At 39.8% G+C, this 25,291-nt stretch overlaps 3 protein-coding genes across 5 annotated transcripts in view; 2 read left to right on the top strand and 1 right to left on the bottom strand.

Annotated features, from left to right (window-relative positions):
- ano1a (anoctamin 1, calcium activated chloride channel a) overlaps positions 1–8,989 on the top strand; it is a 71,864-nt gene extending 62,875 nt beyond the window's left edge. For all 3 annotated transcript variants that reach the window (XM_023425559.2, XM_023425558.2, XM_023425557.2), the window contains 5 exons: positions 3,253–3,405; positions 3,512–3,564; positions 4,685–4,869; positions 5,107–5,212; positions 6,316–8,989. In XM_023425559.2, the coding sequence (XP_023281327.1) occupies positions 3,253–3,405; positions 3,512–3,564; positions 4,685–4,869; positions 5,107–5,212; positions 6,316–6,558 (740 nt within the window). In that variant the 3' untranslated portion in view covers positions 6,559–8,989. The remainder of the gene's footprint in view (positions 1–3,252; positions 3,406–3,511; positions 3,565–4,684; positions 4,870–5,106; positions 5,213–6,315) is intronic.
- A 1,675-nt stretch (positions 8,990–10,664) lies between these two features.
- Positions 10,665–14,277, top strand: fadd (Fas (tnfrsf6)-associated via death domain). The gene is made up of 2 exons (XM_023425549.2): positions 10,665–11,225; positions 13,005–14,277. The coding sequence occupies exons 1-2, from the start codon at positions 10,925–10,927 to the stop codon at positions 13,307–13,309; spliced, it is 606 nt and encodes a 201-aa protein (XP_023281317.1). The 5' UTR covers positions 10,665–10,924; the 3' UTR covers positions 13,310–14,277.
- A 543-nt stretch (positions 14,278–14,820) lies between these two features.
- LOC111669288 (high choriolytic enzyme 1-like) lies at positions 14,821–18,933 on the bottom strand. Its single transcript, XM_023425548.2, has 7 exons — positions 18,801–18,933; positions 18,505–18,660; positions 17,559–17,679; positions 16,994–17,172; positions 15,657–15,738; positions 15,218–15,342; positions 14,821–14,940 (listed from the first exon to the last, which is right to left on the bottom strand). Coding segments are annotated over exons 1-7 (756 nt in total). The 5' UTR covers positions 18,892–18,933; the 3' UTR covers positions 14,821–14,938.
- Between the last annotated feature and the right edge of the window lie 6,358 nt (positions 18,934–25,291).

The following is a 25,291-nucleotide window of genomic DNA, read 5'->3' as shown; positions in this document are numbered from 1 at the left end:
GTATGTTGTCCAAGCAGGTGGACAGGTGAAAGAGCAGAGAGCATCAAGATGGTGAGAGGAGGAAACATCAGAGAGACTCAGCCACATGTTTGAGCCTCAGTCAGACCCAGACTCAGAGGAGGAGTCTGTTCAGACCAGAACCAGAGACTAGCAGACGGATCAGAACTGTTAGCGTAGTTAGCATCTTTTATTTGTTTATGTTGTTTGTTAGCTTGTAAGTGACAGTGGCTGGCACAGTGTTAGTGGTTGTGCTAATGCTAACTCTCCCTCTCTGTACTGACAAGGCTTCAGGTTTATTTAGCCCCACCCCCCTGTCCCCACAAGTTGACAGGATTGGTTCCTTAGGTTTGTGACATATGAAACCCTGACTGTCTGAATCTGTGTTTATGTGACTGTCATTGGTTCACTGCAGTTCAAGGTGGAAACACTCAGTCATGGTGTTGATGATTATGCCACTCATCTTTATTAAATAAGGAAATTGTTTAACATTTGGATACCCAATGCACAGTATATGAAAATGTCATGGATAATGACTTAAAATCTGTATCAATATTTTTATACCATAGATCAAATGTGTAATATGAAGGTGTCACTCTCAGTGAGACACCTACAGAGAATTATCCTCAAGGCTGCAGCTCCTCTCAGTTCTGTGGAGCTTTCAGCCTCTTTTAGGTCATTGTTTTAGTTTTATTTCACTCAGCAGCTGTTTCCAATAAAATACAAAGTGAGGCATCATATGAATAAAGATCCAGATAAACTATTTTCTTCTCAAGACCCATGGGATCAAAACAGAGCTAAAAGATGAGTAAATACTTTACTGAAACTCACCAAGTGGACACAAACATGATCTACATAATAAACTCTGGTATCTGCTGATGTGTGCTGAATCCTCAGAGGTGAAAATTAACAAATCATTAGAAGGACAACAGTCCAGTCAGATTAAGTTTTCATGCTCATTTAGGGCAAAATCAGGTGTAACAAAACACAGGTTAGCTCGAAACGTAATGAGGCACAACAGTGAAGCCAACTGGAGGTTTTGATTACAGAAAAACAACTTTGTGAGAAAGCTTCATTTTATGCCAGGGTCATTCATTTGCAGAGATGACGAATCCAAAAATATTGTTTGCTAACATTATATAAACAGTGAACTGGAACTGGAACTTTATTTTTATGTGGCCAGTTTTTCCCTTTAATGTGATAAGGACTGTGAGAGAGTGACAGGAAAGATGGGAGGCAGAGGAGATGACATGCAGTAAAGGGCCCGGGCTGGTTTGAAACCGGCCTACTGCGGTTAGGACTGAGCCTAAGTGGTATGCGCTCCTTACTCCCTTCTAAAGATTTCTGGTCATAATTCCAGACACATGACTCTAAACCACAAAGCCTGGTAGTGAGTATTGTATATGTGTTGTTTTCAATATTAAATGAAATGTGTAAATTCAAACTTTTGAATTGGTTGTTTCACAGCGTGACATTTGAAAAGAAATGAGAAATGTGGATGAAGCTAACGGTTAGCCTGCCCTGGGACCGTGTTCAATTTCACCAGTTATCAGCAGCCTGTTAACTATCAAACACGTTGTTCCACATTATTGCGATCAGATAGCCGAGTGGTTAGGGCGCATACCAAATGGACACAAATTTTCTGAGTATAATTCCCAATTCGACTCCCGGCCGGTTGGACTCTTTTCAACATGTAATTTTCCTACTCTCCATTGCCGTTACTGTCTCTCTTGACTGTTCAATCCAATAAAGGCATTTAAATGCCTGAAAAGAGAAAAAAACTCTTCCAGTAATGTGCACAAGCTTGCCACAATACTACAGAAGTAATACAACCTCTGTGTTTAGGGGGTGTTAGGGGAGTTAGTTGGTCTGTGAGTTTTATTTTAGTGGTCCATGGTCTGAAAAAATTTGAGAAACACTACTCTGAATGAATGTTTCTCTGTGTCTGCTGGATCTGACCAGAGGCAGCTGTTTTCTAACCACAGTTTTAAAATGTTTGTTCTGCTGCTCCCAAGTAGCCAAAACATTAATGATTGCATCTTTAATGTAGCTGAGATTTACTAGTCCTAGTATGAGTCCTGCCTTTGTGGCGGGACCACAACAGTGACGCCAGGAATATGTATGACTGACTGACTGACTGACTGACTGACTGACTGGTCGATTATATTTCCACCACTGGTCAGTGGAGTGTTGAGCCACTCTGGTTTCCCAGCTGCTCAGGAACTGCAGGGAAGATGAGGAGCACTTCCAATACACTGAGCCTCACCTCCATTACAGCAAATAAACTACTTTCATTCTATGTATCATTATTACTAAAGGAGGCAGAGGAATAACTAAACATAAGACACACTGAGCAGAGAGAGCAGGAGAGAGGGAGGGAGAGAGAGAAGTCATCGGTAACGAGGCTTCGTACTAACGACTATGACCAACTCTACCTATCAAACAGAGGGAGTTAGACATAAAGACCTGCCTCTAATAAAAGTCTGTTACGTTTGGAGCTGAAGTAAAGAAAGACTGAACTATTGTGGATCCAGACGGAGGCTGTGCTCTGTGTGAGAGACTGAATAAGAAAGAGAGTCTGTCCCGGGCCCCGATGGTTCACCTGGTGGAGCATGTGTCAGAGCAAGCTTAGACCTTGCCCTAACTTTCTCTCTGACCATGTTACAGTAAATCCAGCTGAAATCACAGCTCAGTCTTTGTCTTTGTGTTTGGTGATTTTGTAAGACGATGTCACAGTTATAAAATCAACAATTGAGCATAGGCATTTTTTTTCTAAAAAGCACTTAGTGACAAATCTTGTGACATTTGGACAAACCTGAGCTGCTTTCTGCATTAAAACACTGTATGTGTGATCACAAAGGGAGAAGCAGACAGATAAAGAGCTGAAACCAGTTGACACTTGGCAGAATGCTAATATAACGTGATGAATATTCTAATTAGCATTTTACATCATCCAGCAACATTTGCATTTCCCCTTTCTTTGACAGTAGTTTTTTTTTTCAATCACGTCCTCAGTTTCACACATTGACCACACACAGTCCGGACATGGACTATAGGTTTAGTCCCTCTCGTGTTTCATATTCAAAGGTATTCTTCACCTTTGCACACATTTTTTTAACTTAGCTTTGGTCACATGTCAAAATCTAATTTCAACCAAACTTGGCGGATCACAGCTTAGCGTTCCACAGCTGAGTTGTGTATGTCCTGACTGTGTTCACCGAGGATGCTCTCTTATCCTCCTGTCTGTTTCTGTAGTCATTCAGTTTGGGATGGTGACTCTGTTCGTGGCCTCCTTCCCTCTGGCTCCGCTCTTTGCTCTTCTGAACAACATTATCGAGATTCGCCTGGATGCCAAGAAGTTTGTCATGGAGCTACGAAGGCCAATCGCAGTCAAAGCCAAAGACATTGGTAGGTGTCTGCTGTCCCAACTGCAATAAACAGGAAGCAGATCACACAAGTCCTCCCCAACATGCTGTGTCTAGTCCCTGAGATGACTGTTTTCTCCTCTCTGCAGGTATCTGGTACAACCTCCTGAGAGGCCTCAGCAAGGTAGCAGTCATTGTTAATGTAAGTATATATATATTATATATATAAATATATATATAAATCTTTATAATCACTTTACAGTTGAACTCTGTACACAGGTGTGTCCACGCTTTTCATACCAGGGGCCACAAGTAGAAAAAGTCAATAGTCCTGGGTCATGGGATTGTCTGAATAAGTTTTAAATTCTTTGTGCTGTACACTTGAATCTGCAGTAACTCTATCCCTCAGTAGTAAAAACACAACTGTTGTTAATGGGATCAGTCATGTTAGGACTGAGGGGTTGCTGTCAGGTCAGGTGGAAGTTTTGTAATGGAGATTTATCAGGGAGGGGGCGTCATCCTGGATCTCAGTCAGCTCTTGTTCAGTGTCATCAGTGGAGATTTTCAAGCGCTCGTTAAATTCTGATGAGGGATGAGACATATTTCCCCATTTTTACAGAAATGTTGGTGTTTGGCAAACTGGAGATAATTTCTCACACTGATTTGTCAAAGAAAAGTTGACGCTTCATAACAAATGATTTTACATGTGTGGATTGTACACATTTGTGACACAAGTTCATCATTTCCTTGCAAGCTTTTAGTCAACATGTTCAGATGGTCAGTGAGATCAACTAAAAAAGTGAGGTCTGCCAAACACTCAGGGTGCTCAGTATGTGATCTCTCTATCAAAAAATGCTTCAGATCCAGATCTCAGAGCAGAGAAGCCCCAGAACTGTCTCAGGTCTAAACCAGTACACATCTAAGTGGCAGACTATGTTCCTGTATTGCACATGAATTTCCAACAGGCAGGGAGTACAGAAAGAGCAGTAGACCAGAAGAGCAAGAGCACACAATCAGTCATCTACATGTGTAGCGATGGTGACATCTAGTGTTCACAATGAGAACTGCATTTAGTGTATTCAGCAGGGCCACATAGAATTTTGGTTTAACAATAACTCAGGGCCATATAAATATAGTTGTCAGGCCGCACATGGCCCATACGTCATAGTTTGATCACCCTTAGCCTTCCACATAGCTGGAAAATGCACATGAATTGAAAATGTTTATTTAGTCAGTGTCACCTGATGGAAGAAATGTAGAGGAGTCACAGTTTATTAGATCTGATGAGGACAGCAGGTTATGAGCTTTTGTATCTCCCTCAGGCCTTCGTCATCTCCTTCACCTCTGACTTCATCCCTCGGCTGGTCTACCAGTACATGTACAGCCCTGATGGCACCATGCACGGCTTCGTCAACCACACTCTGTCTTACTTCAATGTTACTGACTTCCAGCCAGGCACTGACCCCCTGCAGCCAATGCACCTGGGCTACAAAGTGGAAATCTGCAGGTAGGGGTTCAGTTTAAAACCCTGAAACTACACTGAGTCTGCTTACATTCTCATTCCAAAACCTCCCAAACAATACTCATTATCTCTCATAAAACCATGTGGCATTTACATGAGTGCATGTACTACCATACAGAGTCATCATTTCTCATTGTGGAGACCATGATAGGTAAAAACATGGACACCTGTCAAACTCCAGAGCATCAAATGAAACCTTTTAAATGTTTCCCCTCTCTCCAGATATAAGGACTACAGAGAGCCCCCTTGGTCCAGCTGTCCATATGAACTCTCTAAAGAGTTCTGGGCCATCCTGGCAGCCCGCCTCGCCTTTGTCATTGTCTTTCAGGTTCAGAACAACACAACACTCAACACACACATACTATACACCTCTACATGCTTTCAAACAGGCATGTCATTCACTTTTAGACACAGTGTGACCTTTAGTTTGTCCACAAGAGAACAATGATGAGTTGATTTTTACACTGCTACATGTCGTTCACAGTGTCTAAGTTTTTAACTAATTATTTAAAATCATTTTATTATGACATACTAAATAATTAACACAAAAACCTAAGTCAAAGATTTGAGTTACTATAAGAGGGAGTTACTCATGAGACTTTTACCTTTATTATTAAAGTTTTTATGTATTAATTTTCACAACAGAAATTACTCTCTATTGCTGATAAACATGAAAAAAACTCTAATCAAAATGTTTTTATAATATATAATATATATTATGGCTGTGATGTATTTGTTTTCATTGGTTCATGGCCTCTATATTTTTGGAAGCTCAGGTATTTTACCTGAAACAAGAAAAGCTGAGGTTGTTAATGTTTTAAACTCCAGTGTGAAACCTTAAAGCTCCATAGAGTTTAAAGGTAGATGTCCATGTGTTGTTTGATTATAGATCAGCTCTAGCTTCTATATTAATACTGTGAAAGTATCAAAGCCTCAGTCCACAGAGAAATGCACACAGCCTGTATTCAGAAACTGAGCCTTAAAACCAGCCGTCAGGACTTCTGGAACTTTGTGATGTCACAACAAAGCAGTCACCGCTCTCAGCCACGTCCCAAGTTCCACCTCCCTGGACCCACCATCCAACCTTGCAGGATTTGGTTGGCTTAAATGTGTAAATGTAGAGTTACAAATTAAAGTGACACTGTTGAACATTTTCTTATAAATGAAAAGTTTACTTCATAAGCCATAAAATACTCAGTTCAGTACAGTCAGGAGTTTTAAAGCCACAGCTGTTCTCCGTCTGGTATGATCAGTAGCTTATGGTGGTTAATGTGAGCAAACTTTAAATATTGCTGCAACACAGCAGCAGGTCACAGATAAACAGTTTTAGTTCATCAGTAAGTAAAACAGGATTTAAACATACTGTTTAATAGTTACTGTTACTGTAGCAGTGAACCTGCGGTTCATCTGAGGTCTCTGTTCACTCTGCAGAACGTGGTGATGCTCATGAGTGACTTTGTGGACTGGCTGATCCCAGACATCCCCAAGGACATCAGCCTACAGATGCACAAAGAGAAGATCCTCATGGTGGAGCTCTTCATGAAGGAGGAGCAGGGCAAAAGACTCGCAGCGCGGGACAACCACAACGGGGACAACTGCACCGCCCCCTCATCAGCCAATCACAGCCCGCCGCAACCCCGCTCACGGCCCGTCTCGCATTCTAACTGCTGTTAAACCAGTAGGTGCCAGGGTCTGAGAAAAAAAGTACAAACAACAAGCAAACACCAGGACCTGTACACAGACTGTAAATAAGTGAATCAGCTGCTTATAGCTGGCTGCTAAAGGTTAACACAGTACATCCATTAACACGTCATCAGTTTGTCATATGAGCAAAGCGTTTGCTGCCGTCACGATGTTCAGGAATATTTTCAGACGGGTAAAACCTGAACTGAATTCCCATAGATTGCCTCTTTTTAAAATGTGTTTGTTACATTTCACTGCGAATCAGACATGACAGTGTCAGCCACCAACCAAACATCCACACAGTACTCACAGAAACATGATTATTGGATGTAATCAAAAGGAACAAGCCATTAGCTTCACTAGGGGAATGTCCCTGTTGATGAGAACCTTCAGGATGTCAGTGAACACAGTGCCAAACTTGCAGCCTGAGTTCATATGTGCCACTTCTCCCACGGAACTTGAATGCAGCTTCTGCCTCCGTCAGTCCGTCCAGATGGTGCTGCTGAGGAGAGTGTCCCCCCTCCTGCCGTCAACACGTAAAGCTCACACTGGCCTTTTTTGAAATCTGAACAAATGCAGGAATTTACTGATGTATTTAGTTGAACGTGGTCAGACACACGGGCTCTGGTTGTTGTGGAGGCCTGCCTGTTGATTTGTAGTGTTCTCTTTGTGTTGCGTACGAACAAACAGACGAACAATGCTCAGCGGCTTCATGCCTGGAACTGGAAATTCACAGTATAAATACACAGTGATGTTATGATGTCATGCTCCCTCTCACCTGGCTGAGATGCTGTAGTTACTACTCACCTGATGTGCTGTTCTGACACTGGGTATGGAGAGACAGCTCTTCTACACAGTCAGAAATGAAATAATAATAGTGTTTCTTAAAGCTGCATTAACAGTTTTTATTTCATCAGCAGAAGAAGCACAAAACATGTTAGAGAATAGTCAACAAGTTTTTAAATGATCATCAACCTGCCTCCAAACTACTGACTGGTTGATGTATAAATGTCATATCAACCTAAAAGGTGACAATGTGTCCAGTGTCATAAAATCCACTCACACCTTTTTGTGTTGTTAAGACGCTCAGTTTTAATCATCAGAGGGTTTTGAAGAGTTCAATCCTCTCCCCACACAGCAGTTAGCACTAGCTGCTCAGTGCTCAGTTAGCACCTGTAGATGACAGATATTTATGGCACAGGTATGCTGACAGGTGAACTGAATGTGCTCGTCATACCTGCATATCAATGTGAAATTTACATTTAAAGGGACTTTGTGTTTAGTTTTCTCTGAATTTCTCAACATCTCTGCACTCCAGCACCATGTTGCTCCAGGTGTCTCTCCTACCCTGCCTTATCCTGTCCTACCTGCTTCTGGGATTCAAACACTTGACCTCTCACCTGCTCTAAACCATCAGTGGCTCATGTATCAGCTTTCATACAAAGGGACCGAGTATCAGTGAAACCAAGAGGGCAGCTCTGTTTCATTATTATCATGTTGCCTTGGCATTTTGCTGAGGCTGCAGCTCCCAAACTGTTCAAGCACAAAGAGTGAATATTATATATGTATTTTTTTGGTATTTACCAAACTGCAAAAACACATGTGGGAGCGACTGGATAGAACTTTGAAGAGCGTAAATGTACTGTTGATTGAGACGTGCAATCACACATCCAGTCTGGTCCTCAGTCGAATACTGTTGAATACTGCCCCCTGCTGTATATATTTTGAACTATCCCAAATTGAGGCCCACAGCCCAGACTGACAGAATGTACTGTATTATTGAATGTCAGTCATGAATAATCACATTTAGGTCAAACTGTTGTTTATCTATTTTATTGTTTGTTTGTGTTTTAGTTTTATGACAATGTATTTTTAGTGCATCTAATGTGTTGAAAGGGGACCATCAATCTACCAACTAGAGACTTTATCTCATGTCTTAAAGCATCAGTGTGGACCTATTCCACTGTACCTGGAAGGGCACCTGGGGAACAGCTTCCAGACAGACGTTACCTCTCTCTGGGGGGTGACTTGCTTGTTTGAGCAAAAACTGCACATTGAATTTTTTTTAGCAAATCTTAATACTGTTAATACTGTGTCTGTACGTAGGGTTAGTGTTGATATTTAGTGATAGGTCATGACTCAGCATCTCTTGTAAACTGAGGTCACATGTGAAGACCCCTCCCCTCTCCATGTCCTCCTGCCGTCTGTTGCCATGTTGTATTTACAGCATCAATATATCATTACAAAGTGTGACATGCTAATATCTATTATAATGTGTGTCAGTGCACATTTCACTACATGCATGAGTGTATATGTACGTATAACAGACCTGCCTGTCTCTGATACTTTGAGTGTTTTTTCTTTAAATAAATGAGTGACAAGCTCCTGGTCTGTAAGCCTTCATTAAAACTCCTGCATTTCACCTGCTTCTGCTTCCGTTCATTCTATTAATCTACTAACTAATGGTTTTTTATAATCTTTTTTTGTGGCAACATTTTGTAAACTGAACTTGTGTAAAAACCTATAACAATATTATCATGATATCTATAGAAAACCTGGGGAAAAAAATAATGCCATGAGTCAAATGAATCTTTAACTCAGACTCAGATGAGAGTGGAGGGAGGTGGAGACAGTCTGATCACAACTGTACAAAAACTACAATTACACTTAACGGACAAGATCAACCGATGAACCGAAGATCTGCGAGGTCAAACATCTGCCATCACCATATCATCACATATGTGTATTATTAACACCATATCAATATTTCATCTTTTAAATATCATAGTTATTGTCAACACCTCTTGTTCACATGATGCATATTTCTAATAAAGTTGTGTTGAATCAAAAGACAGCAAGCTAAAACTAATGAAGTGCAGGAGTCCAGGTTTCACTGGACTCAACAGGATGTAAACACAGTGGTGTGGTGGACATAATAAATACACTACATTTACAGTTACACTTAAATCAATGTAGCACAAGAACTAATGATGACATGGGTTATTTGTTTACAGTAATTTAGTAAGTAAGTATTTCTTTCCAAGAATCCTGTATATATTTGCACCTCCACATGCAGCAGTGTACCTTTCTCTGTTCTACATTTTATACAATTGTATGTATTGAAGTTTTTCTGGAGTCACGTATGTCCTCATAAGCCAATTATATTGAATTAATTTATATCTACTATGAATAGATAACTTTGGAGCTTGAAGAAAAGCCTTTTCCCATTCTTGTTCTGTAATATCTGTCTGAAGATCCGCTATCCATGCCATTCTTTTATAATTTAAGGATTCTGGAGACACATTAACAACTTTCCTATAAATTATGTTGTATGTATGTTCTATAAATGATTATGTTGCCAGTTCCTCAATAATACTTAAAGCTGGACAATGATATGAGAGAGTCCTCGAGTGAATGAAACTTCTTATCTGGAAATATTTGAACAAATGCGCTTGTGGGATCCCAAATTTTTCAAAGGACATAAGGGCGTTTTCATTTATTAATTTAATTATAAAGCTATTTATTTATTTATTGACTCACTTGTATTTATATGTACATTTTATTCTACATTTATTACCTTATCTATTTATTTCATGATTTATTTTATAGCTGTATTTATTGTGTTTATTTATGTAATTTGTATTTTTAATTTAATTTAGTTTAGTTAAGTTTAGTTTCACAGACATTACAATAAAGTATTACAAAGTTATATAAGACATATTAATTGTGCAGGAAAGGAAGAAAGCCCAGAGGGTAAAGAGCAAAGCCCTCCCATTCATTTCAACTAAAACCACATAAAGCAATATAACATCGAATACACACACCGGACAGAAAAGACAGTTTTAAGCCAGTTTCTCTCTGATTTCATGAGTAATTTCCACCACTGCACTTAAAATATCACATTTATCATTATAATTTATTAAACTATCATCTGCCATCCATCCACTTTCTACTTCTCATTCCTTTAGAGGAGCAGGGGGCAGCAGTCAGGAGGGCTGCCCCCCCCCCCCCCCCCCCCCAGGTCCTCCAGGGGGATTCTGAGGACTTCCCAAAGCAGCTGAGAGACATAATCTCACCAGCGTCACCTGGGTTTTCCCCAGGGTCAAACACCTCACCAGAGTTACAGCGTAAATGCAGGTATTGAACACAGGATTTATGTGATAACCCGGGCCAGTCAGTCCAACAGTGAACATGTTTAAAGAAATAAAATTAGGAACTGGATCAAGTCCGTGACAACCTCTCACAGAGTCTCGCTGGAGCCAGTGAAGACTAAATTCACAGACAGAAACGGAAGTGAAAGTAAGAGCGAAGTGTTTCCTAGTTCACAGAGATCAGATCGAGGTGGTCTGTGAGAAACATGAGCTCCTCAGACCTTAACCCCGTCTTACTGAAGATCTCAGACCAGCTGTCCTCCGAGAACCTGGACAACATGAAGTTCCTGTGTCGAGACATGATCGGGAAAAAGGACCTGGAGAAGGTAACCACCGGGTCCAAGCTCTTCCTGCTCCTGATGGAGAGAGGCAAACTGGGGCCCGACAACACCGAGTGTCTGTCCAAGCTGCTCACGGACATTGAGCGAAAAGACCTGTCAGACAAGTTACAGGGTTTAGAAGGAGAATCCGGAGACCGCCGAGACCAGCCGGACGACACCGAGAGAGGTGGGGAGCGGGAGGGGTCGGGGTTACCGGCTGCTAGTGCTGCTACTACTTCTGTTAAAAACAACAGTTATTATAAGAATAATGATAAGAAGAAGAAGAAGAATTGATACATGCTATGAGTTGTGACACAGGTGGACTGGGCTAAATGATACCGGAAGTATACTGTTATCTTAAGTATGACGTCAGTTTACCGAAAGTCGAAAACAAACGCAGCTAGAGGTGCTGCAATGTATTAAGGGAATGTGTGTGTGTGTGTGTGTCTGTGTGTGTGTGTGTGTGTGTGTGAGAGAGAGAGAGAGAGAGAGCCTGTCCTGTCATGTCCACACAGGAAACGCCCAGACAGAAGAACTTTTTTTTAAGTCAAATATTTATGTTGCAGTAACAATAGCAACCTTGTTGTTGCTCACTGCCATTTTAAAAAATGTTATTCAACTTCATACATCATGTAGAGTATGTTCTGTACAAAAACATTTTCTGTTTAGAAATAATAATAATAATAATGATAATGATAGTAAAATGCATACAAGTAATAATACAATAAACACAAAGAGAGAGAGAGAAAGAAAAGATTATAAAACATGAACGGTAACATTCCAAGGTAACCAATAATAGAAATTATAAAAGAGTATTAAAAAAAAACAGAAGGTTGATTTATTAACCAGATACTCAGTAGAACTAAGGAACCGGACAAGGGGTTGAAATAAATTATATTTGGAAATAAGATTATAAAGTTCTCTGCCCACTTTTAAGTGCAGTCCACAACAGGGGGCATTTAGCAAAACAACATTAATGTATATGATATTTTGTCATGATGACAATGATGATGTTGATTCAAAATTCAACATGCTTGTCCTTCAAAATGACTCCTAACTGGATACTTTTGAAAGAGAAGGAATCTATATTTATGGATTTAGAAATCAGCCAATCATGCACAGACCTCCACAGGCTTTGGACTGTGTCATAGGCAGAGAACAAGTGTTATGTTGTTTCAATATTTGTGTTGCATAGATGACAATTTTCCAAATCAAATTTAAATCTTTTTCTGATAAATTTGTTTGAGGGGTAAAAAAAAGTTTTAAAATGTATTTCCTTATATTTAGGAGGAATTGGAAATGTAAAGAATTTAGTTTTTATAGCCAATATTTCAGTTTTATCAAGGTTTTTGAGATTAAGTGCCCTCCTCATTAAACCAGGATACACTGTTCACTGAGAGCTCAACGCACTGCAACTTAAAAACACATGGAAACAGACAAAACACAAAGACAACACATGAGCTGCAAATACTCACAACACAACAGAAGCGTAGGAGAGAGTGTTGTGTTATCAAACTGATGAAGATGTTTCCTGAAGTGTTTTGTCTATTTGCATGTCTTTTCTAAAGCTGCAGTGCTTTGAGCTCTCAGGGCCACCCTACACATTGTTCACACATTCTCTTATTGTATGTAATCTGCTGTAAAGCTGCTATATCTCATTATAAAAAGTCTTAGTGCTGTAACAGTAATTAACATTGATCTGTGTCTCAAACTATGCAATGTTAGGTCTTGACTTTGAGGGACTTGGGCATGGAAAGTCCTTGAATATGATGTTCAAGAAGGTGTAGCTTTCTGATCTGCTTAGATCAGCTCAGTATGTAAAGGCCTACATCGAACTCCACATATCCAGAAGCTGAACAGACCTGTTTCCTAAATTAGCCCATTCCCAGTCACCCCTGTGGGAGATGTTTGAATATGTTTGTCATGTTTTATTTTTTCTCTAAAGCCTGAATATCTCCTCTTTCAGCAAAACTGGACATCGCCACAGAGGTGATTGCAGAAAATCTGGGACGGTCGTGGCGTAAGCTCGGCCGCAAACTGGGTTTGAAAGAGATCAAGCTGGAGTCCATCAACAGGAGGCATCCCACAGACCTGGAGGAGACGGCGGTGGAGCTGCTGAAGGAGTGGAGGAAGAGTCAAGGAGCCGGGGCTCGAGTGGAGCAGCTGATAGAAGCTCTCAGACTCTGTCAGTTCAACCTGACTGCTGATAAAGTGGAGGACAAACTGAAGAAGATCCATAGATCAGATGAGACTGAGATTAACTCTGAATGAAAATCAACTATCCAAAAAGAACATTTATGAAATTATGCAAAAAAAGAATCATGTTTGTTGAGGTGAATAAAATGACTTACTGAATGTGATCAAATATGAAGCAGAGAAGGTGACAGTGTGTAAAGACAGTGATTACAGCTTGGTTTAGTGTCAGCTCTTTTTTTTTTTTTTATCTGAGGATCAAAACAAAGATTTATCAAATAAACGTCATCAAACTGAAACTGAGAAGTTTATATTATAACCTTCATCCATCATTAGAAGAAAGATAGTGCCATTGTAAAAGAAGTCAGAGGTCAGACTGACTGTAGGAGCCGTATTTAAGGCTATGTAAGGTAATGTCCCCGTTGGGAAAGATACTGGAGACCAAACCAGATGCAGGAGGTCTGGTTCGTTCAGTAAAACTCAAGACCAAAACTTCAGTCATCGAGAGGCCTGTAACAAAGCTGTGCCGTCTCCTAGAGACTGAAGCAGAGGAGTAACAGGTCCTCCTCCAGAAGAACAAAAGACATCTATGAGGGGTGTAATGTATATACTTCTTTTTTGTTTGTTTTTTCTAAATTCTTTAGTTAGTCATTGGTAATGGTACGGCTCCCTTTTTTGCAGTTAAATTGGAATAATTGATTCTGATAAGAACAATTAGGGGCCGGTGTGTAGGAGCCGCATTTAAGGCTATGTAATTTATTTCTATTCACTGGACATATTAATTATTTAGAATGAACTACTGATTAAAAACAATGAATTTTATTTGTTGCAGTACGTATGTGCCCTCCTCCCTCCTCAGGTGGTGAGGGCGGGGCTTAACCTTTAAGTTTGAAGGTTGAGGTGAGATGAGGGATCGGCAAACGGAAGCAGCGATACTGTCATTGACCACAGCAACATCAAGATCATTGGACACATAGGAAATGTCATATTTTGCCTTACTTTTTTGTTTTTCATGTTAACAATAAATTCAATTCATCTCAGAACAACACGGGTCACTGGATCTTTTATGACTGCGCGTCAAACACCCTGCTCCCACCACCAAGATAAAAGAGAAATAGGACAAGTTAAAGGACAGACTCAATTGAAGGTTTTTGGCCACTACAGTGACTGATGTGTGTGCAGTATCACCACTTGAAAGTCTTATGAAAATGACATCTGAAGTCGAAGCAAAGAAATGATTTTTATAAGCATCCAGTCAGTGGATGTGTGAATGTAGGTGATGTGTATTAGTTTGACTTTTTCAATAGAAGGACAGTGATGAAACAGTGAAATTACTGTTTATACTTGTTTTTAGTGGAGATATAACATGTTAATCAATATGCACTGTAACTGTTGCACAGAGCCAGGCTAGCTTTCCCTTTGTTTACAGTCTTTATGCTAAATGAACATGGATGAGTTGTAACAGTAGAATGAAAGTGGCCTTATTTCCTGATCAGAGGCTGTTTACACTGATGGTTTATTTCTTATGTGATATTAAACAGAATGAGATGCTCTTTTATATCTTTTTACATCATTAAACAGCAGTCAGCTTTTATGGTTAGAAGTTTGCAGGTTTATTGTTCCAGGACCATCCAAACTGTCTGAAGTCCTCCTCTGCCTCATCTGCTCTGATGTCATCCAGGCAGCAGGCCAAAGGTCACATACAGTTTCTGCAAAGGAAATGCATGTCATTAGAGGACAGTACAAAAGTTGGACTTGGCAGATGCTCACTGTGTGAATGTTTTTATGTCATGTGACATCACTGCAGTGAACACATTTAAACAGGTCAGGTTCTGCTGAAAATACTTTTATCAATTACTCGTTTGTAACTTACAGTGCTTATGTAGGAAGAGACCCACCGAGCATCAGAAGGGCTTTACTGTGTCTCTGACTCTGACTCTGATGTCTATAAGTTTGTTTTGGATCCAGCTGAGCCACAGTACTTACAGCACTTGTACAGCCTGTTCAGCCTGTCGATGTCATTCCTGCTCATCTGGGTGGCCTGGCCAAAGGACACATTGCTGTTGGGAATGGGCACCATGGTGGGACGGTTGTTCTTGGAGAAGGCGTACCTGGAGAAACACAGATACCACAATACAAAATAAGTTTGGTTACTTAAGTGAGGAACAGTCCCTGATACATTTGGTGATTTTACTGATTTTCGGTGTAGTGTGATAATGTTTAAAAGCAGATTTGCATTAGTTTTGCTGTCACTATCACACAACCTCTTGTCCAGAACAGTCTATCAAACAGTCAACCAGTTAGCTCTGACTTCACGGACACTGATACAAAGTACTTACATGTAGTTACAAACGAGGTGAAACATAAAGGAAAATCAAATAAAGTTAATATATGTAGAGTGCTACAAATATGAAGTTGTCCATACCTCTCGTACTGCATGACAGAGTTGTAGTCATAAGGAGTTCCCTGGTTCAGAGTGTTAATCTTGTAAAAGTTGTACTCCATGCCTGCAGATATGATTTAAAAAAAATGAATGCAAAATCTCACACATTTACACTTTGTGAGTTCATTATACTATGAACTCAAAACTGCTTTACAAATTGCTGTTTTAATTATCTTCAGGGCATTTTTTGATTAATAAAATAACAATAAATGATAACAATTTAATAATTTAATCAGTGTTGATAGGGGCAGGTGACACACTTTTGCAAGGTAAAAAAACTCTGTGGTGGGGGCTTACGAGGAAGTGAGCGTGCCAGGCCTCTGTCACCCTACTCACGTTTGCTGCAGGCTACAGGCGCCATGCTACATTAGCTGCTACTAGCTTTGCAGTCCCCAATAACTGTCAGTTATCGAGTTGCATTTTGGGTAAAGGAACCCATTTAGGGTTTGAATGTCTCACTTCATCAGTGACTCAGTCCTCAAGTCTGTTCCTGTGTGTCATACATACTATAGGTAAATGTAAGAAGCAGTAGCTAACTGTCTAGCTTGTTTAATACACTTATTACACTTCAGAGTTTCTGTTTGTATCAAATATGTATGGATGAACACTAATATTAGAGCTTTCTAACATTAGCCTTAAGTTACAGTTTAGCTAACTAATGTTAGCTAGCTGATAGCGTGCCCTTTCATTTCCAGTGTTAGCTTGTTATTTTATTACCAATATAAAATGTCATATATGATCTAATGTTACAAACACTGGGGCTCAGTCATGAGCAGTGAGACAATGGAGGAGTAGTTGTTGTAGATATAGTGTATTATTATATTAATTAAGCATATTTATAGGGTTTATTATTTTGTGTTAATAGTGTTGTATGTGTGTGTGTGTGTGTGGTGGTGGTTTAGTCTTTTACCTTTATCATATTAGCTTAACAGTATTATAGACACCCTCTTGTTTTCACTCAGTAATTCAGGAGTTTTACCTGTTGACTCATTAAACAATATTGAAATACATGTGTACTGAATGTTCAGTAATTGTATTAGCAGTGGTGGAAAGTAATTAGGTACATTTAGTCTAAGTACTGTACTTAAGCACCTCATGATTTTAATGACACTGACTATTGATAATATAATGAATCTAAAATGTTGATTAGCTGGTCATACTGGGCAATATGGATCCCCTCAGCCTTCGCCCTCTTTGCATCTTTGTCACCTTTTTCACCCTTGATAAATTTGCACCCCTGCAAACAATGAGACTGTTTCTGTCTCCAGAGCAGCTAAACAACAATACAAGTCATGTGATAGATGGTGAAAGTGTCTAACCATCAATGATGTTGTCCCAGTACACCTGGATATAGCTGTCCCTGTCAGAGCGAGTCTGCTCATGGTTGAAGCCAAGGGCATGGAGCAGCTCGTGCTGGACGGTGCCGTGGTAGAGACAGCCCTGACGGCTCAGAGAGACGGTCTGACCACCGCCCTGGCGACCCACGAATGAGTAGCAGCTGTGGAAACAAACATGGAGCAGTTTGTGGAAAGATAGAAATATATACTACTAAATACCAACACGCAGAACTGTAGAGGGAATCGCTGCTCTAGAAGAACCGTGTACACTATGGTTTCTTCAAATGTTAATGATCATCATTAAGCATTTGTTGTTAAGTAAAATAGTCATTTAAAAGCATGAACTTCCTGTGGTTACTGAAGCTCATGAAGGAAAGGAGGAGATGCTTTAAACCTGCAACAGGCAACGTGTAATTTCCAGACAAGCTTCAAGACAGATGTTAAAAGAAACCAGTTTGTTAAAGACGTAAACTAATGGAAAATCTCACAGAGCTCCTGTGTGTGTGTGGATTCCTATCGTGTAGTGAACTTAGAGCCGGGCTCTTACCCGTCCCTGGACTCGATGTTCAGCCAGTCACTATCACCATTCTGGTAGGGTCTGAAACGGATGCAGGAAACAGAAGAGAAGGACTCCAGTCCACGAATGATGATGGCCTGCTCTCTGGAGGCTGGCAGGACAAACATGGCAGGATGACAAGGTCTGTGACACCACTGCGGTCTTACCATATTTATGTAATGTCATTTAACTGAACTTCAAAATTCAACTGTATTATTATTATTATTATAGAATTAAGTTTTATCATAATTACTCAAATAATAATCAGTTCATGATCACTTATAACCCCATTCATATTATTGTTTATATGTAACATATTTACATTACTTATTATGGTATTATGGTGGTTAAAAACCAGCAATACCGTTCTGTAAAAGTCCTCCAGTACAAGAGAAAGTGCTGCATGTAAATGTGCTCCTGCAGTAAGAATACAGAAGTATTATCAACAAATGTGCTGAATTAAAACTAAGACAAAGGGTTAATTAGTGAATATTATTATTATTGTTATTGGATTGTTAATACTGATGCAATAATAATTTTACTGTTGTAGTTGGTCACATTGGAACTCATTCTTATTATTTAATATGCTGTTGGGTTGTTTATGAGATCATCATATGTTTTTATGTAAAGTCTTAATTTGTAAAAGAACTGCTAACTATAGCTGATAATGACTGAGTGCATAATAATTATACACTGTAGCCGATTATTCTTTTTTATTTGAAAAGCTCATTGTTTTCATTTAAACTCTTATGATGCACATAACCTTTTATAGGTAAAGTAACAAGTAGAGTAACAAAGTAACAAGGAAGAAATAGTCGTGTGTGATTGTACAAAAATCCGAATATTTACAAGCAAGTGTAAAATTAAATTAGCTTGGTCTGTTCAGTAAGTAAAGTGTATCTGTCCCTATAATAATAATGAGACTGTTGATGCTTACAGAAGTGGTTAGCGATGTAGTAAGGGATGTAGACCTTCCCGTCACTCCACCTGCGCCACAGACAGCCTCTGGAGGTGCAGGGGTCAGCGTTCCTGTCAGCCTCAGACTTGATGGCGATGTCGCCTCCGATCAGGATGGGCTCATCGAAGTCAGGGGCTGCAAAACCAGCACAAGTGTGGAGGTGACATTGAAATACTTCACAGAACCATCTGTTCCACTCTTGTTAAGTGATGGTTTGGTGAAGGTCAGGGGACTGGACAGAATGATGAGTGAAGGTGAGGAGAAGCTTTGCTCACTGCGGTCTCTGTTGGCTCTCTCCAGCAGTTCACCAACAGAAAGCTCCCTGGATGTGTCATCCTCAATGGCAGCGACCTCTGCACAACACATGCGATACTGTATGAGCTATATGCATCATCATTTTGAACATATGAGCTTAATGACATCAGAAGTACCTTGAACATTTGAAATATTCAAAAACATGAAAAGGAAATTCTAAACCTTTTATAAATCTCTTAATTGTTACAGTTTAGTTTGTATGTGAAGCTGGATAAAGAGTCGGATTCTTACCATCCTGTGGTCATCCAGAGTGACATGCAAGAAAAGCAAGATGTTACTGAAGTTCATTCACATAGATCAAATTTAATTATTAGTCATAAAATTATGATAATATAACCTTTAGAGTATATCTAACTATGAATATTTCAGGAAGCAATAAACATGGTCAAGTAAAAAGTGAGGTGTCAGCAGCTGAGAGCAGGAAAGAAAGAAAAGTTCTATTGATTTTACATAATTGATGGTTCAAACCAAACAAAGCAAAACTCAGCTGTTTGTGATACAGTAATCAGATACTGTGTTCATTACATGAAGCCTAACAGCTTCATTTTTGTGTGTTTGTCTGTTTTTTTTAGTTTAGTTAAAAATCTATCTTCTGGTCACATTGTGGACATTGGTGTAATTTCTACATAGCTTTATATGGTTGTTAACTTCAGTTGACTCAAGACAATTTAAAGCTTTTCCTTTTCAGATCAAGTTTTTAACGTCCATTAACATTTCAGTTTGTACTCTCACTTATTTAAGACCTGATTTTGTCCCCCCTCTGACATGAGTAATCTGTACATCACTGGTCAGACGGAATAAGAGCTTTGTCACTTGTTTTTCTTCCATATTAACATCTATGAAATTCATTCTGCACGTATAGGCCTTCATGTCATGTCGGTGAGATGAGGCGGTTTCTGGGATTTTCTACCTCAGCCCAGGAGGAGGAGACGAGCAGCAGGACCCAAAGAGACCAAGAGAAAACCAACATGGCTGCAACAGACCTGGAATAACCAGAGAGAACACTTAGGAAGAGGATGAAGATAGAGAGGAATTAAAACAACCACTTTAGAAAACTTAAAAAAACAAAGAGTATGTCATCAAAAATAAACCCATCCATGTTACATTACTTTGCAGTGTGTGGTGGTGAAGGAGGACTCGGTTCTTACCTAAGAATCTGAAAAGTGTCCTGCTGTCAGCCACTGAGAGTTTTTATACTGCTCAGGTTCTCCAAGAACCAATAAACAACCTGACACATCATAACCTGCACACACAACAACACACCTTTATCACTGCACATGGAAACTTCTGTGTCCTTGTAACTTATGTGAAACATTACATCTGGCACAAGTTTGTAGGTGGGTGTGTGCATCAACTGTGCAACTACACAAAAGTAGCTCTAAATCTCTTATAAAATTAACGGCTGTGGACATGAAAACAGAATGAATAGACACCCCAGCTGCAGGGACACAAGAGCATTAGTGAGGTCCAGTGCTGGTGTTGGTGATGAGGTCGGGCTCACAGTCAGGTTCTTTACAGTAAACTGGGGAACTAATTTCTGTATGCTCGCCAGACTGACTCATGCCTAAACTGTTGGAACCTAAACAAGGGTGTCCACATACTTTTGGCCAGCAGTGTAGACCCTATGGAGTGTTTGAGTTAAATTTCCTGTTGTTTTATTTTCATGGTTGTTTAATTGAGAAAGCGATCGTCCAGTTGTCATGATGCTGCAGATGCTCAAATGTCTATTTTCTTCTGGGAACATTAAGATGATGAAGACCATGTGATATGATAGAAAGCTATATTACAGCTACTAAAATAAGCAGCCGAAGTGTTGAAATGTGTTAATGTAAACGCAAAATGTACATCTTCAGCCTGGCTTTTAATTAAAGAAATTTTTAGACATTAGTCACTTTATTTTATTCACTTATTTTATGGGAATTATGTTGTAAATTGTATTTTATTGTATTTCATCTGTTCTTTTAGTATTAATTTGACTCTCTTTACTAATGTTATTATAGAGTTTTAAATCTATTTTATTGTCAGGTTTCTTGATTTGTCCTGATAAGTCGTGTGTGCAGCTCTTTGAAGTGCACTAACCTGTATGAAAAGTGCTGTACAATAAAGCTATACAAAGTTTGATTGACTGATTGATAAATGGACCTTGTGAGGAGATCATTTCTGATTTAACATACATTTTTCCCCTGAGGTCTTTTAAGTACAGTATATCAGAAGTATATTACACCACAGAATAACAATGCATTTGTTCACATTGATATAATAATACTGTATTTGTTTATCAGACTGTAGTGTGATCTGCCACATATATCATGTCATATAATAAATGAATACAAACAGTACATGTTTCTTAATGAGCAATGTTTCACTTCCTCCAATGAAGAGTATCTCATGGCTTCTCTGTCTTTCCCTACTGCAGAACAGGTATTATAGTGAGGACATACTGTCTGTGGATTTATTTCCATGCATGTATTTATTTGAATATGTTTAGTTTAAAAGTCATGGAATCAGCCTCTAAAATACCCCAATGTTTTCACAGGTTCTAATATTTGGAATTTAATTTACATTGGAAAAATTTCCACGTCATGACCTAAATGTTAGATATGTGACAGGGGTCAGACTTTGTAAACGTGGACTTGTGACCTCAGGCTTTGTAAAATCCTGCTCTTTTCCTGGTTGTGTTTTATACTGGATCCCCCCTGACTTCCAGAGTCTGAGTCTGAAACATCTGTTTCACTGTCTGTGTCTGTCTGAGAGAAAGAAAAACACACACACTCCTCTGCTCTTATCAGTGTGAGACATTCAACACACTGTTGTGAATATGAACCCACCCACAGCAGACACACCCACAGTGACAGGGTCAGGCTCACAGACATGTATCAGAGCTGATACAGAAACATACACCTCAGTATACGAATGGATGCAATGCAAGCTTTTGCTGTAAATCATTATAAACACAATCAAAGACACAAACTGTTTCACTTTGGGTGAAGACGGCCTGTGTGAACATTTAAAGATGTGCTTTAATGCTCCATCATAGACATAGATACATAGAACAGATAAATGTTGAGCTGGCCCAGCAGAAGACGTCACCTGGTGATCTCCAGATCATTTCAGTGTTTTCAGTCATGATGATTGTTTAGCTCTGAATTAGGACACACATTTAGTACAACACAGTTTTTTAAAAGTGCTTACACACCAATACCTTATATATCAAACAATTTCTGAAACTTGTCACTCAAAGAGCAAAATCACACACAATTTTAAGCCTCTGACTCAGTTTTCTATGTCATGTAAAACTTTTTGCATGGATGGTGGATCATGCTTCAGGTCCTAGATTGTGGATTACCTGACAAGACGACAGTACGTCAGGCTGAGTAACTGTGTCTCAGGGACAGTGATGAGCAGCACTGGGGCTCCACAGGGGACTGTTCTGGCTCCGTTCCTGTTCACCCTGTATACACTTTTAACTCTTCACTGGAGACATGCCATGTGCCATCTTGCTTCAAATCCTCCTCCCTCATCACAGTCCCCAAAAAACCAAAAACCACAGGACTTAATGACAACAGACCCACTGCCCTGACCTCTGGTGTTATGAAGTCATTTGAGCGCTTTGCGATGTCCCACCTCAAAACCATCACTGAGCCACTCCTGGACCCCCTGCAGTTCACCTACAGAGCCAACAAGTCTGTAGATGAGGCTGTCAACATGGCTCTCCACTTACTCCTCCCCTCAAGTCAGGATCCTGTTTGTGGTTCATCCCAGCCCTGTTGCAGGATAAGCTCTCCGTGCTGAGCGTGCCTGACTCCACCCACAGGTGGATCACTGATTTCCTGTCTGACAGGAAGCAGCACATGAAGCTGGATAAGCATATCTCCAGCTCCTGGACCATCAGCACTGGATCCCCCAAAGGCTGCGTCCTGTCTCCTCTGCTCACCCCGACTGACACTGACACCCCTCCCCTCCCCCGTGAACTATTGCCCCCCCCCAGGGTATTATATATTTATAATTTCTATGTATTATTTTCTACATATTTCTTCACATTTTATTGTAAATGTTTTATTTTATTTTCTTATTGTTAAATTTATATCTAACGTATACTACTTGCTAGTTTTCATCTTTGTTTATATTTCTTTTCTTCCTACTATGTTTATTTATTATAGATATGCACCAAAACACCAAGGCAAATTCCTTGTATGTTGTGAAACCTACTTGGCAATAAACCAGATTCTGACTGATTCTGATTCTGATACAGTCAACTTTAACTCTGAGTCCTGCCACATCCAGAAATACTCGGATGACACAGCTATCGTGGTGTGTATCAGGAACGGGCAGGAAGAGGAGTACAGGGATCTGATGATGGCCTTCAGTGATCGGAGCGACAAGAACTGCCTCCTCCTGAACACCTCCAAGAGCAAGGAGATGGTCATGGACTTTCAGAGGTCTAGGCCCTTCAGCCAGTCAACATTCGAGGGAAGGACATTGAGGTGGTGCACACTTATAAATACCTAGGTGTGCACCTGGACAGTAAACTGGACTAGTCATGTCTGTTTGTACAGTCGTTGCTAGTTGGTGGACACTAGCCTGTAGACAGGATCTGTCTCTGCTTCATATCTCTGACAGAGTGGAAATACTTGGACAATTTATATTTTCTGTTTAGGGGTCATTTAACAATTTAGAAAAAAATTAATTTTTCCAATGTTGGATTGATGACACAATCAAATATTTTCCCTCCTTTTTTTGGTGGACATGTTTATTGATTGAAGTGTGTAAGGTGTACATATGATCAGAGGTTCTGTAATTTGGAAGAAAGCCAATTTGGCATTTACTAAGTGTGTTTTTGTCTTGAATTAAGTTCAATATCCTGGAGTTCAGAATACTATAGATTAGTTTCCCAAGGTTGCTACTGACACAGATCCCTCTGTAGTTATTAGGGTCTGATTTATTTCCATTTTATCAGATTGGGGTGATCAGCCCCTGGCTCCAGACTTTAGGAACGCAGCCAGCACTCAGAACCAAGTTGAGCAGTTGAAGAATTGCAGTTTGCAGCCCAGGGTGTCAGGCTCAAGACACAAAGGTTGAACCCAAAAGCACGACTGGAAAGGCAGTTAACAATCAGGCAGTTTATTGATCTAAATCAATGAATACTGACAACAGTGTTCCAGAAAAGCTGGCAAGCCCAAAGGAAACAGGCGAGGTAAACGCTGGTAAATAACTCACTGGGGAAGAAAACAACCTGGCAAAGTGCAAAGGGACACACAGGGCATAAATACTGTTTGGAATAACGAGACACAGGTAAAACACATTAGGGAAAAGGCAGGTAATCACACGGGAGGAAGTAAAGACACAAGAGGGAAACTACCAAAATAAAACAGGAAATGACAAGACAGACATAAAACACTAAGGCCTGGGGACCGTTGTGACACAGGGGTGTTGTTCTTCAGCATTTCCTTTTTGATGCAATCTTTGCCACAGGCTTTTTTTGATTTAAGAGCTTTTAGCTCTTTGTGTAATTGGGTAATGTAATGGATCTTGGTTATTCTTGATGGCTGATTCTAGGTTGTCTAACTTTGTTTTAATTCAATTTCAGGTCTTCAGGTGAATACGTTGGTAGAGGTCATTATAATAGTTTTCACAAATGTCTCCATCTTGTATTGCTAATTGTGGTGGCTTTGTAGTTTCTAAACTGTTCAACATATCCCAGAACTGACCCTGTTTGGTTGGTGTGGTGAAGGTTTCGATGGTGGTGTTTCTTTCTTTTTACAAACTTTGCATTTAATGCAGCTTTTTGGAAGATACTGTTCATGTCTTTTGTTGATGTATTAACACCTTCAGAGTTACTTTGAAAGTATAAATTGGTGAACGTGTTGATTTTATGCTTAATTTCATTTGAATTCCAAATTTGTATGAATTGTTCAGCACTGTTTGGAGCTTCTGTATAACTGGTGTAGATGGTGCAGTTTACTGGGCTGGGACTCCTGACACCATCTTTACTCTGTTTCCTCGAGTTAATATTTATCACGCTGTGATCTGAGAGGGGGCTCTGTGCTCTAACAGTGAAAGAACTGAATGAGAAGGGGTCCATGTCTGAGATGGCATTGTCAACTACGCTTCTCCCAAGCTGAAAAGTAGGTGAAACGATCCCTTCTGATTTTGCCATGTATCATAAGCAAACAGCTACTGTTAAATACATGACTGAATGCATGAGCTTGGTTTAGTTCACTGTGAGGGGAAGCAAACAAAGAGGCTGTGTTTCAGTCAGTGTAACTTTATTGGATGATCCATGATGATGTCGACAATATTCCCTCTGCTCTGTCCATCAGAACATCTGGACAGGCTTCCTCTGAAACAGTCAACAGCACAGAGCTCGATTAGACAAAAACTGAATGGAACAGCAGAGAGTTTAATACAAGCTCTAGACAGGCACTGTGTGTGTGTGTGTGTGTGTGTGTGT

This window comes from Seriola lalandi, unplaced genomic scaffold (genome assembly GCF_002814215.2).
Source record: "Seriola lalandi dorsalis isolate HSWRI2012SDOR001 ecotype SW California unplaced genomic scaffold, Sedor1 jcf7180002054784, whole genome shotgun sequence".
Lineage (NCBI taxonomy): Eukaryota > Metazoa > Chordata > Actinopteri > Carangiformes > Carangidae > Seriola > Seriola lalandi.
Note: the sequence above shows the minus strand (reverse complement) of the source record. Positions and strands in the feature narration are given on the sequence as shown.